Source organism: Lonchura striata, chromosome 3 (assembly GCF_050655825.1).
Source record: "Lonchura striata isolate lonStrDom1 chromosome 3, ASM5065582v1, whole genome shotgun sequence".
NCBI lineage: Eukaryota > Metazoa > Chordata > Aves > Passeriformes > Estrildidae > Lonchura > Lonchura striata.
Window position 1 is genome coordinate 39,252,422 of NC_140705.1, and position 15,245 is coordinate 39,267,666.

Sequence of the window (15,245 nt, forward strand, 5' to 3'; positions counted from 1 at the left end):
GTTAGCCTAGATCTCAGGTCATGATGTTTTTCTTGCTTTCTCTCTCATTCCTCTGTTTTCTCCTTCTAAATCTCCTGATAACTGAGCAGCTAATTTTGATCAATTGTAGAAAACCAGAAAATATATGACTGTACTTGTAGCTATACCAACATAAATCACCCTCCTAGAGCTTACATGGGTCTTTCATTGAAATTCACCAAAATAACAAATAATAACAAGCAATAATAATCTCTTCAATACAGAACAAAATATTCAAATGAACAAAATATAGAGTAAATTTTGTAAAGTGCATAAAAACATTAATGAAAATATTATAAAACCAGATTTTTAATGTTACCATGAAAACTTCTGAAATATTGTTAAATTAGATAGAAATAATCTAATGAAAGTTTTTGGCTCTAATATACTTGCAGACAGCAGCAACAGTTTTCAAAAAATTACACCAACTAAATACACCATATCTTAGCAGCATAAAAAAAGTTCCTACAATTAGACAAAATTGCAGGCCTAGTAAGCATAAACCTGACAAGATGTTCCAAATATAGTTTTCATTAAAATAATGGATTTCCACAAAATCCTAGAGGTAACATTTGTTATTCTGCTTACATTGTGTTCTGGTAGTAAACCCAATTACAGCCAATCACGTTCCCTCCCTCCATCTTCCCAAAATTGCACAAAGTACTGAAAATTTAATCAAGTTATAAGGTATGGCCACACTGAAAAAGCCATATGAAACAAAACAAAATTCAACCTAAAGCCTAAAAACAAATTACCCCAGCAAACAACAATCATTGTCAAACAACTGCAGTTTCAAACTACCGACCGATGCTCCCCACACACGTAGATGGCACTGGGCCGGATGCGCCGCCTTGTATGGCCAGGGAGCTGTGGCAAGAACTTGAAGAATCTGGGCATCAAGTCTAAGCATGCATCATGAAACTTCTTAATCCTCCAGTAGTAAATCAGTGGATTCAGTGCAGACTTGAGGTAGCAGAGCCAAAGGAGCCAAGTGCTTATCTCAAAAAAGTTGTGCTTGTAGTAGAAGTGGCTGTTGAACGTGGCAATAAGGCTGTAAGTGGTGAATGGTGCCCAACAGACTATGAAGACAAGGAACAAAATCAGGATGGTTGTGAAGGCACGAGTTTTAAAGCTCATATCAATATTCATCTGAAAAGGTCTCTGTAAGCTCATGAGACCAAGTTTGCTGGCTTGGCTGAGACATATGCTATCAGGGTGACTATGGATACGAACTGCATTGTGGCGGACAGTGTTGAGTATGCCCATAAAAGAATACAGCATTACCAGGAATGGAATAAAAAAAGCAATTAGCAAGATAACTATCACGTAGGCTCGGTAACCTGGGCTTGTAGAGTACCCAAAAACACACTGAGGTGCTCTCGAGGGTATCTGCAGATTAGGATTCCCTACTGATAACGGAAAAGCAACAACAAAGGATGCTGCCCAGGAAATCACAATAAGAATCTTTGCACGGTAGGGGTTCAGTTTATCTTGCCTCTGAACTATGATAAGAAATCGGTCAATACTAATAATAAGAAGAATGGCTACCCCCTCTACAACAAAAAGCCAGAAGAACATGGCAGAAACTCTGCAAAATATATCCCCAAAAATCCACTGAGTGGTAATGATTGTTATCAGAGCAAATGGCATGTTCAGCACTGCCAGCAGCAAGTCTGCAAAAGCCAGGCTTGCTAAGAGGATATTAATTGCAGATCGCATAGCTGCCTTCTGGTAGACCATCAGGCAGACAACAAAGTTTCCAAGGAAAGAAACCAACAGGATAAATATCATAGCAGCAGAAAGAATGATCTGGAGTGGCAAACTCAAGCTCCTGAAAACTTCTTGTGATGGCAAGATAGCTGTGGTGTTTACTAGGGAAGTACTTCTCTCAGTGGTGAGCACAGCACTTGAATTATATCTCGATGGTTGTGTTGTGCCACTGTGAAGCAAGAACTGGGGAGTGGTAAAATTCGTATAGGCATTTTCATAAACAATGAAAGTAGCATTTGAGGTCCCAGAATGGGCCAGCGTCAACATTGGTGAGAAAACCATTGCTTCAGGAAAAATGAAAGCAGAACCAAAGGTCTTCAAGGCATTTCATCTTGTTCAGGCAGTATTTTGAACTGGTCATTTAACAATCAAAATGTAATGCTTGAAAGCATCAAAGTTCTTAAGTTCATGTCAGTACTTCCATCTGAAAAGAAAGAAAGAAATGTAAATTCACAATGTAAAACTCCCTGAAACCAGTGGTAACTGAATGATTGCTCTACTTTACCTAATGAGAATAGTATCCTTGATATACCTTTACACTTCAGGTTGACAATTTACTCAAGCACCAGACATGGGAGTTGGCCTTTCTCTCATATGTCCTACTCCCACAGTCCTGCTGATACTGTACAATACTCTCAACTCACCATGCTTTTTTCCTACCGTAACCAAGGCTGGAGAACTTTTGTGTTTGAAAACAAACTTTACTGATTAAGAGTGAATAAATCAAAAAAGTATTTTTATTTGAATCTTGTAATTTTTGAACTAGCTTTGCTATTTTATTTTGAAATTGCCTACAGGTGGAAACTTTAATAACATTTTAAAATACCTTAAATAGTATCAGTATATTGTCTATTTGCCTGTTTGGTAAGCACTGAAAGTCTATTTATCCAAGTTATTGCACATAATACAGAATTCTTCCACATCAGACATGTCAGGAGAAACATGCAAAATGTCCTAACCTGTTATGAAATAACTTGTCCACAGGATAAAAGAATTTCTCAATTTGTTTCATTTAGGGGCTCACTCACATTAAGGTGCAGGAAACCAGCACTTCTTTGGTCACCACAACTCTTCCCCTTCAGTAAGTTTTCCTGCTACCACTGGTCTGGGCATGTTTTTGTTAATTCATCTTGGTATCCCATACAATTTAACCATGTGCACTCTGTTTTCCCTTGTAAATCTAATTCTTACTCATCCTGCTGAACTCCCTCCCTTGGCATTATAGTAATAGAATGGTTTGGGCTGGAAGGGCCCATAAAGATCTTCTAGATCTGACCCCCCAACACTTTCCACTAGACCATGCTGCTCAGAGCCCAGTCCAACCTGACCTTGAACACTTCCAGGGATAGGACATCACCAACATCCATAGGCAACCTGTACCAGGCCTCACCAGTCTCACAGTAAAGAATTTCTTCCTAATATCTAGTGTGAATCTCTCATCCTTCAGCTTAAGACCACTCCCATGACCTTGTAGAAAGTCCCTCTCCAGCCCTCCTGCAGACCCCCTATAGGTACTGACACAATCCAACATTTCCTTTTAGTTCCAAGCACTGTCTTGCTGCATTATTACTACTAGTATTGTACTGTTACATTTGTCTGTATGTACATTCTTAACAAATAAAATGCAAGGGAGTTGAGAGCTCCCTCACCTTTTCAGTGCCAGCTTCTCCCCTCTGTCTTGGACTACTAAATTAAACACCCTCAGAGCACACTGGCATCTGATCAAGCTGGCAACCAGAAGCATTCAATACCTTTTCAAAAAACGATCACTACAGCCAGAAATGTAAAGTGGGCTTCATCTCATTCATTCTGGATGACTGCAATAGCCCCTTCTGGCTGTTCTCATGTTTATCATTAGAAAAGGGATAAAGGCATCTTCAGAAGGCAATCTCCTCCATCTCTGCACACGATGACAAGCTTGTGCTACTAACACACGTACCTTACGGTAGCACAAACCCTGCCCACAGTATTTATGCAGGTTCTGTTTAGTATCAATGTCAGTAAAAAATAAAAAGAGGAAGGAATGTTTTTTATGCATTTACACAAGGACCACATGTTTTGTGTAGGATAAAAAGTTTACCTTTTGCTGGATAATACTTCACCAACAGAGAAATTAACCGAAGACAACAAAATCTGATCTATGCCCCCAGTTTCACTTCTAGCAGTCTGAAAGCATGCCTGCTCAGGCTACTGTCAGGAATTCATAAAATAAAATCACAATAAAATGACCTGCCCCTTTAATTCCTGACTATCTTCAAGCTCTATCACTAGATGATTTCCAGGGCCAGGCTATCATCAGCATTTTATTTCAGATAAATGATTAACCTCTTTGTGTCCTCTAATTTTCAACGGTATCAAAAAAGATATTATGATAAACATCCTTATTTAATTGACTCTTGTGGTGGGCTGATCCTGGCTGGACACCACATGCCCACAAGAGCTGCTCTTTCACTCCCCCTCCTCAACTGGTCAGGAGAGAAGAAGTATTACAAAAGGCTTGTATGTTGAAGTAAGAACATGGAACTATTACTATGACAGGCAAAACCTCAACTTGGTTTTAATAATTAGATCAAATAATTAGATAATAACTAGGTAATAATTAGATCAAATCATTACCAATTAAATCACAGCAGGGTAATGAGAAAATAGAGCTAAATCTTAAAAATACCTTCACCCCACTCCTCCTTTCTTTCCGAGTTTAACCTTCTGCCTAATTATCTGTCTCCTCCCCACCAGCAACGCAGAGGGACAGGGAACAGGGGCTGCAATCAGTTCATCACACGTTGTCTCTACAGCCCCTTTCTTATCAGGGGGAAGGCTCAAACTCTTCCCCTCCTCCAGTGTGGATTCCTCCAATGGGAGAAAGTCCTCCATGAACTTCTCTAATACAGTCCTTCGCACAGGCTGCAGTTTTTCTTGAACACTCATGTGTGGGTCCCTTCCATTGGCTCTATAGGGCATAGAGGAAGCTTCTGTCAGCTTCTCACAGAAGCTACCCCTGCTACCAAAACCTTATCACACAAACCAAATAGACAGTCATACAAATTCCACTTTCTTACTGCTTGAATGAAAGTTATAATTTTCTATTTTGTCCTATTATATTTCAAAGACTGTAAAATTCGTCAAAAGTATATAAAGCTGTGTACATAGACATTTTGCAAAAAAATACCAATTCCACTAACTTTATTATAGATTTTTCTTTCCCTCCATTCTCTCTCTTTATATTTTATTTTTACACTAACTCTTTTAGAGAAAACCTCAAAGTTAATTACAGGCTAAAGCATATATACTAGCCAAAGCACTTATTTCTTTGATCTATATAAACTCTACTAGTCTTCTTTAACATTTTTTAGAATAAAATATGTAACCAACAGGAAGAAGGTTAACAGAACTTTCCAGAATAAATAAGAAATATTTTAGAAATGAACAAGAAAATCTCACCCAAAGTTCCACTGAGGTTTATGACTCCACAAGCTGAGAACACTATGAAGGAAAGGAAGCTGTAGCATCCTGCAGGAACTGCAAAACAACATAAATTCAGCAAATAATTCTGGATTTAAAACCTTGGAGCAAGAAAATTGGATCCCCAGGGTAGTATCTTTTAGAGTTGTGTAATCAATAAGTCAGCAAAGGTAAATTCTGAATTTCTGATTGGCTTTGTATAGGTCTTTCCACCAAGGCTCTAAAATAAACTAATCTGCCCTTAGATAAATGTAAAACTCTCCTACAGACAATAATCAGTTTCAAACAGGAAATAAAAAAAAGGGAGTGTTTAGTTCTGCAGAGAAAAGAGGTCACCAGAATGATCCTACAAATAAAATCTTTACTGGGGTTCACGCTCTTTAATCTATAGAAATGAAGAGGGAAATGCAAAACCATGACATTTGCTGATGATGAACATGAACTGTTTTTCAGGTCAATTTAATAAATAAGGGTCAACTATAAAAAGGTACAGAGTGATCTCTCAAGAGTTAGTGGAAAGCTAACAGTCTACCCCATAAAATTCAGTGCTAGTGATAAAGCTGTGCCTATACTGAAAAAAGTTATCTGCACAGTAATAGATGCTAAACCAGTAATTACCATCCAGAAAAAAAATAGATCTTCAAATTTTCATAGTCTGCTCTATGAAAACATCAGCCATGTGTTCAGAATTGTTAGCAAAGGAACTGAGAAGAAAACCAAGAGCTAGCTATATACACTGTATATTTGGATACATCACCTGCTACAATACACATCTATGGCATCTCTTCAGTACTATGTTCAGTTCTGCACCACTTGATCTCTATTAAAGAGCAACTGAAAACAGGTATCATAGAGGTCTACCAAGTTTTTACTGACACAGGAAAGTGAATGATTCTCATAACATAAGAATAGGAAAAGTCAAAGAAATCACAAAACACCTCTGGAGATCATCTTCTCCAACCTCTCTGCTCAAACAGAGCCACCATAGACAAAAATTGTCAACTCATTTTCAGTGGGAATTTCCTGTTTCAGTTTCTGTCCACTGCCTCTATCACCTGGCACCACTGAAAAGATCTTGACTCTGTCCTCTTTGTACCCTCTCTTCAAGTATTTATATACTCATATATATACACTATACTATACTATTATAAGATCTCCCTGAGCCTTCTCTGCTTCAGGCTCAACTCTCAGCCTTTTCTCACAGAAGGGATGCTCCAGCCTCTTCATCATCTTTGTAACCCTTCACTCTACTCTTCAGTATGTCTATGTCTCTCTCAAACTGAGGAGCCCACATTTGGAAATTGCTGTTTCACAAGTAATCATGAAAACACCTGCCACAGGATATTGAGGATGTCACAGAGCTTCTGTGAATTCAATAGCATTCGGGACATATATCATTATACAGATGTCCATGTAGAAAGAGGTGAATCACACCCATCTCTCTCTGCTGACTGCTAAGGATACATGGCCTTCTGATTTGAATACATGCAGTCACTTGACTAGCTTTAAATACACGTAACAGAATTTGCTCCCTCATGTTAAGTTTACATCCTTTATGCCACACAACCTCACACTCTAGTTCAGCAGAGGCTTAGAGAATCACACATATCATAAAAGCTTTAAAGAGGAAAACAAATCAAACAAAAACCAGAGAAACAACTGCTAATGTTTCATAGTAAACAAACAGAGCTTTAGAAAATACAGATATATCCTAAATTTTCCTGCATAACAGAAAGAACCAGACAAGGGGAGGAGTAAAAGTGTTCTGCATCCTTAATTCAGTTGAAAAGATCGTGCTACTCTGCATTTCTCAAGTCAGTATCATCCAGTATATAGCAAAGGATAAAGGATGCACAAGTGCCTATAGTTTATTCCTAACAAACCCAGAAAAAGAAAGAAAAAATAATCTCATACATTCTCTCACTATCTCAGCTCTCTATTGAAATAGCTACATCCCCTTTGGTGCTTTGTCCCCTCTGTGTGATGTTTGCATATTTCTCTGTGAAGCATTAAGAGAAGAGGAGAAGAATGACCTCATCCAAGCTGCTGCCTAGACCCAGCCTAGTGCTTAAAGTGGAAAGAGCACCAGCCATTTAGCTGTTGCATAAGTCATCAGTCCTGTCTTTTCAAGAAGGGTGAGAGAGTGAGCAGTAACCAGCTGTTGCAAAGAAGACACCTAACCTCATAAGAGGACTGCAGGCTTTGAGTCCTATGTTGCTCCTGTGCTTCTTGCTTCCAGATGGTTTCCAGCAGCACCCTTCTCTTGGTTCTGTTTACAACTCTGATTATGAAATATATGTGTGCAGGGCACACAGAATCTGCATGCTCAGATATTGGTTTGGATTTACACTTATCTAACCTGTAGGCAGTGCTTGCTATCATCATTCATGGAAGTGACTGACCAATTCAGCCAATAAACTCAAGAGGTTCCATTCTGTTGCCACCATCTATTTTTCTTTTTTTTCCCCTACTTAAAGGCCTTCTTTCACGAGCATGCACATGATTATTAAACATGTCCCTCCACCCTTCTTCCTACCCTTCCAACTTATCCAAAATTATGTAAAGATAGAAGTATGAGATGAAAGAAACCAGTAAGATAATTTCACAGCAGCAGTGTTTCAGTTCTGACTCGCTCTTTGAGAAAGGCAGATCCTACCATTTCAAAGCCCCAGTCCTCGCTGAATGGTAATCACACAGCATGTAAAAGAGAACCATGCTTTGCTAGTTTAAATGGGTAAGTCTACTGATGGTCAGGTACTCAAGCAAGAGGCAGATAGATACCTTTTTGTCACAGCATTCTCACTTTTGGAACATGTACTCTCACAGATTCTTTTCAGATGCAAAAATGCTTCATACAATCGGTTTTTTCAATTTCAGTGCCGAAATTTACTGTGTATGCACATTTTCTCTCAAGCAAGGTTCTTACTGATATACAACTTCCTTTTTATGGAACATAATAGGCACAATTATTTCAATGAAGTACATACTTAAAGCTAAATAACACACAAATTCCATTCATCAAATACAATTTTTGCTAGAACTATGGTGCCTGTTTTTTACAGCTTTAGAAGCTAAAAGGTTCCTGTTCAAAATTTGGATAGCATGATCAACTGGAAATAAATGATTGTATGTTATATACAAAACTGACATTAGTCAAAGCCAGAAACTCCAAAAAGACAAAAAAGGGAACAGAACAGTGCCATAATAACATCTAAGTTTAATGCAGATCAGAACACACTATGAACAGCTGCCAAAATGTTCAATGACTTCAAAAACTCATCTGCTAAAATCAAGCATATATTGGCAATACTGACCAGCACCAAGATTTCATCCAGCACACAAAAATCATTCTTATTCAGAAACCTGAAGGTAGCACTGCCTGGTACAGTGATCCTATTTCTTTGGGATTTTTAAGTGGTCCCAGACGCTTCTGCATACTTTATAGCTACTGTCAATGGTCTTATTTTACCCGCAAACTTCAGCAAAAAATTATTTTTTGCAACATAATAAGCATTTAAAAAACAAAATATTCTTAGGGCAAAAGCAATAAAAAGAAACATGAAGGACATGGGCTTATTTTGTTTTCAAAAGAATTTATGTGCCACAAGAAAATACTCGGATGTGTGACACCACATTATTGTACAAATAAGCCCAGGACAAACCCCTCTAAATACGAATCAAGCATTGTTTCCTATGCAATTAAGCAGAGGCAGGAACATGTTACAATGGAATCCTTTCTGCTAACCAGTGAAAAGAATGAGTCAGAGCACAAAGCAGCAGGAACAATGTTCTTACTCACCTAAAAGAAAGTAGCAGTTTTCAGTTTTAATACCTATTTACATATAACCTAAATTGAAACTAATCAACTACACTGCATGAGTAGATGACCCATAAAACTATTCACAAGAGGCATTACTTTAATTTAGGAAATTGTTCTTTTTTCCACTCTATAAACACTACTGTACCAATTTTCATATGAAAGTACTGTGGGAAACAGTCACCTCTGCTTTGGGTCATTTAGCACAACTAATTGCTCTCTTGATTATATTTCCTTATGACCTTAACTCAGAGAGCCATTAACTGTCAAGAAACGTCAGTCACTACTGTAAACCACAAATATTCAAAATGTAAAAAATAATTCCGTTTTTTTAGCCTTTGGGAAAAATAATGTTCTCAATATGCAGATCATGTGAAAGGACTTGGGCAGTTCTATGTTCATTTCTAGTTCTGTCATCTTTCCCTGACTTCTAACTTTCCCACAGTTCAATGGTCACATTAACCATAATCATAATGAAGAGCTGAGTGAGTACTGTAGTACCTTGAGCACCAGTAAACACTGAACATTATTGAAAACATACTGAAAAATATTCATAGTCTCCACCTAGTTATTAATATGCAAATAACAAGTTGAAAGCTTCCTAAATTCCTAAATTTTAACTGAATCTTTGAATTATCCATGCAATCACTGTATGTCAGTGTAGCAAAAAAAAAACTCAAAAAACCAAAAACAAACAAACAACCCAACACACAAAACTCAAAGCATACCAATCCAGACAGGCTCCCATGAAGAACAGGAATCATAAGTCATCTTGGGCTGTTTTGTTCAGCTAATTATTCTCTTCCCAAATAACCTGCCAAAAAAAAAAAAAAAAAGTGATATATTCACATTCAAGGCAGGACAAGAGCAGAATAGGAAAATTTTCCCTGTAACAAAAGTTTTCTTTTATTGGGAGAAGTAGAATATTCTTTGTCTCTTGACAGAAGGCAGACTGTATGCCCCCTTTCTGGCAGAAGGTATAGAACGGACTAAGGCATCAAAGTTTCATCAAACCAAAGAAATCCTCAGCTACGTCACTTGTGGATCGTGAGAATCTCACAATTTTATACTAGTATCTGTCAGGCCTGGAGTAACATGTTGTTTCAGGTCTCATTCAGCTATGTTTATTTCACTTGTAGACAAGCACACAACAGCCACCTGCTCTAAGTCTTACTGCATCTATCAAAATAAATTCTTACCCTTAACCATCAGGATCCTGATCTTTATATTCCTAAAGATGCTCAAAACAGTAACATTTGAATCTATTACTGAGCATCATAAAGAAGATAAATAAATTTTCCCCAAATAGCAAAGATAACAGCATTGGACAAAAGACAAGAAAACATGTCTAGAGAGAAAGAATAAAACATTAAAGTTTCAATTCAGCATCTCAGCACTTCCTTTATGCGTGGTTGTAGCAATCAATCATCATCACAGTGCTAATATACCTGAGATAGCTAAATTATTTCTGCAAACTGGGCCTAAAATAGCTAAAAACCTGCATATTCTATCATGAGTTCATGACAGAATCAATTATCATCAGATATCATCAGTTCTTAACTGAGAATGTCAATTTTCAAGGTAGCTTTTCCTTATACTTTTAGAAGAAAGCCATAAAATTTCAGCGAGACTTGAAAACTGAGTTTATGTCACACTAATAGTTTTAAGTGACCTAAATAATTTATAAATATATATGTATATATATAAAAAGAGGAGAAATATATGAGACACTTCATAAGCTTGCTTTTAGAAGGCTACATAACTTTTAATTTCTGCAAGAATAAGCTTTAGGAACATCTCTAAGTCACCTCCACATTGGAACAAAAGATATCAGGGTGCTTCAGGAACAGTTTTTTAAATAAATTATGCACACAGGGGCTTAAGGACAAACCAGACAATGTTTACAATGGCCTTCAGCTAGAGAAGCAGTAACAACAAGCTGCACTATAAGACCTCCCTTTAGCCATTCAGTGCTGAGTGTGTGTCTGCAGCCAACTCAACACAGACTTCAAACACCCAAAACATCAGGCTTCATTTGCCAGACTAGTGTCTGCTGAGACATCTGCCTTCTGCAGAACACATTATCTAGCCACAAGGGAAGCTGGTGTCTGAAAGATTTTTCTGATAATCAATTAATACAAGTTGTTTTCCATGACCACAAAAATTTGAATTTTGCATTTATTCCACAGAACAAAGAGGGAAGGAAAACAATCCTCAGATATACCTATGTATAAAACAGATAAAATGTAGCCATTGGATTATTACAGACTTTCTCCATTTGGTTTGTTCCCTCTGTAGTGAGGTAAGTATTTTAAACTGGTAATCTTCCTTCTTCTGCTTTCTGAAGTGTCAAAGAAGCGAATAGGTTTGCAAGGAGGCAGAAAACTACCAGAAGCCTGGACAAGATTAAATACCTCAATAACCTGTAAGATCTTCCCACCAGACAAGCACATCCTCTGACACAAGCACCATTTCCAATCTCTACTTACATGATCACAGAAAATATTCCCAACTCTCACTAAAATAAAATTACCTTTAAAATCAGTTTAGACAAGCATCTGAAACATCATGATAAACTAGGAAATTCTTTCACTTCTAACCACCAAGAAGAAAAAAACAGAAGTACTTTTACAAAGTACATCTGGAAAATTTTATTAAATTGGAGTACATTGCAGAGCTTGCTGGGCAAGATTGCTTTGGGTAGTTTTCTGTTGACAGTTAGGGGTTAAAACTGTTTCATAATGAAACTTCTTTTTTTCCACTCCATTATAAATTATTCATCAGGCTTTTTTTCTAAGAACAGAGTGGAAAAGCTTTGTAACCCTTCAAGAAATTTGAGTGCAAGGATTCCTGATCCTGCAAAGAGCTCTACTTGAGGAATTACAACCTTGATTATATCAGCATTTAGACCTGGCAGAGCTACTAAAAGGGTAGTCCTGACCTTTTGCTTCTTCATTCACTCATTCCTGAACCCAGCTCCCCAGTCCCAGAGAGAAGGAATAAACTGAACTAAAACAGACCCTGGCAAGCAAATTTAAAAGCTTCACATTTAGGCCTGAAACCGTGAGATGCTGGGGAACACAGATCAAGGCTTAAGACATAGATTTAGCTTCTACATACCAAGCAGTATTTTTAATTTAACAGTCAGTCCTGCAACACAAGCAAGAATGGTGCAAAACCTGTACTTTCTGATGATCATAGAAAATTTTGCATCTTTGATTCCCCAAACCAGGAGCTGTCACTTACAGAGAACTGAAATAGTGGAACTAAAATCACAAAGATCTTACACATAATTAAACTTAAAGGTGTTTCTCACAAGTATTCAGATTACATTAAAGACTTAGTAGAAGACTAGAGAAGATCAGAAATATTATGAAATTGCTTTTCAAATGAGTTATAATTTTGTTACATACTTTACTGACAATTCGCTACGTCTCCTCATGCCTAGTCTATAGCCATATTTTATCAAGTTTTCCTAACATTTTTTTTGGGATACTAAGTCAAACCACAGGCAACAATGAAGTGAAATATTGAAAGCTTACTTCCTTCACAAAAGAGTCAGTCTGTCAGAAGATATTAAGTAAAAAAGTTTGCTTCAAGTCAGAAAGCTTTAAGAGAGTTGTCCTAAGGCTATTTTGGCTTTTCAACTACAGAAACTTACCTACTATATTCTCTGAGCTCTGTGAAAATGTTCCACCTTCATATACCTTAAGGTAGAGATCTTAAGGCTCCTTGCATTACATCATTCTTACTTCCTCTGTAGTGCCCCAACATACACTATTGCATTGCCTTCTGCTGAAAACAGGGGAAGATGAATTTTTCTGTCAGTAGTTTGGACAACAGCTGTTAGCACAGTGTCTTCTTTTGTAAGCAAGGGCTTACAAAACTCAGCCTATAAAAATGGTAATGCCAGCAGCAGCACTCTACACTGGTGGAATTTAAGCTGTATCTCCCACAGAAACATACCTGCTTCTTGAAACGGAATTTATCTTAACAAAAATTCATCTATTTGTAAAAAGATGCAGGGATGCTAATGAAAAAGTGATTAGAATGGCCAGATGTGTCCACTTTTCACACAGTGTCCTGACCACAATTTCCTGGGATTTGATTTAGCTCTCAGAGCAAAGCAATCAGCCCCACTTCTGCTTTTCCCTCAGGGATTCAGGTCATGCTAGAGCCAAGTTCTGTGCCTGCCCAGGAGTCCTGCTGCTGCAATACAGGTGTATGGATATCACTTCTTGGCACTTGGCTCCCATGGAAGAGGTGCTGGCAGCAAGTTAAATGAGGTGACTCCCCACTCACAGCATTCTGTCCTGAGGGCTCAAAGGCTGCAAGATTTAGCTGAGAACTAAGCAAAGATTTACTTTATATGACTATTTATATTACAACCTTTCTTCTCATACATATACACACATAGGCATATATTTCCAATAGTCATTATCATCTATATTCAACCAAAGACAAACATAAAATGTTTAATACAAAAAAATAATCTAAGTTATAAGGTTCCCTTGATTTTTCCCCAGATTTATCCTATACTTTGCTTTTACTCTAAATTAGTCTATTAAAAATCAGCCACATGTTACAATAGTAACTTCTTCTTCCTAATACAGAAAGACAAAATAAATAAACAACCAAATTACTGATCATTGTCTGTATCATCTGATTTGATAGCTTCAGAATTATTTTTGGGCCATGTCAGCCAACTGGAATAAAACTTAAGATGGCAACTACTTTGGAGAAACAATCCTAGTCAGAAATCTATTCATGCTGGAGATTAAAAGACAGTTAAATTAAGAGCTCCCATCTGGACAACTCTCAGGGTGAGATGACATATTACAGACATTCAGAACCTATGCAATACAGGCACTAACAATTTCTGTTCAGACCCAACAAGCAGGGCTTGTAACATTCATCCCAAAGAAATGGAAAAAAAAATATTACATTTGCAAGCCAAAAACATTTAAATCAGCTAGTCTCATGATTTTTTAAAGCACACTTTCTTTTAATGTAATACAAGAGATCAATACTTCAATTTTTTTCTGGGCTTTTTAATTATAAAAATGAAAAGTAAACAAATATCAACTGAAGAATTCAAATCCTCACCAGGAACAATTTTTTAGAGTACCTTATAATTCCTTGTTACAAATAAATTAACAGTTAATCAAATGGATTCTCTACTACTTGGGACCTTTTAAGCATACAGAAGACCAAATCAAATGCCTTCCATAGATAGCTACAGCAGTTCTGAGTTCACAGACTTTGTATTTAAGAAACGATTATTTCCATGGGGTTTTCACACTATTTTTAAAAAGTAGAAATAAATAACCAAACATCTGAAAAAACACACACCCCACAAAAGAACGGCAAACCAACATAAAATAAAAACATCCCAAATCCCTCAAACCTACAAAGAGAGGTATAACCTTACTAGAAAGGTGTAATCCATTAATTCCTGTTATCTTCTACTTTGGTAGCTAAAGATCATATTTCCCTACTCAACCATTAAGTATGCTCAACTAATTAATTTTGGAAATATTAACAAAAAATAACAGTGTTTCTTTAGTTACTGAGAAGTTTATTCAGCCTCTGTTTAGACATGAAATTGAACCTGGGAAAATACTGTATGGAATTTATCACCCTGCACCCAGAATAACTCTAAATAGTATAAATGTAACATATAACTTCTAATTCAATTACAGCTACTCAATAACAGCTGAAAAATTCAGACCAAGAGACTCATAACAACTTTTAAAACACTGAAACACACAAAAGTTACAAACACCTCAAAGTTATGGACATGATTTATAAGAAAACAAGTGTAATGACATCCACCATGAGATCAGAAATTAAACCCTTGCCTCTATGCTCTCCGTAAACCTCTTTATAGACCATAATGATACTGCTGATATTAACATTATTCATCATTAGACATCAAAAACAAACACACATAAAATCCAAAGTGATGCTTCTCCTGTATTTCCAACTCAGGAGAAAAAAGCTCTTTATCAACAGCTTTCTCATGGGTCCTACTGCTCCTTCCATAACAGAATGAGCACACAGAGAATGACTTACAGGAAGATTTAAGGTATCAGGGGCCACCAGGACAATTAAACTTGCTCAGTTCCAAAGCCCCTCAGCAAAGGATTGATTATAGAGGAAAAATCATGTTTTACAT

General features: G+C 37.0%; 1 protein-coding gene across 1 annotated transcript in view; it reads right to left on the minus strand.

The window, feature by feature from the left end:
• The window catches only part of GPR63 (G protein-coupled receptor 63), a 28,438-nt gene that overhangs the window by 3,309 nt on the left and 9,884 nt on the right, over positions 1 to 15,245 (minus strand). The window contains 3 exon segments of the mRNA XM_085574869.1: positions 824 to 2,212; positions 5,230 to 5,307; positions 9,796 to 9,881. Of these exon segments, the coding sequence (XP_085430995.1) occupies positions 824 to 2,070 (1,247 nt within the window). The 5' untranslated portion in view covers positions 2,071 to 2,212; positions 5,230 to 5,307; positions 9,796 to 9,881.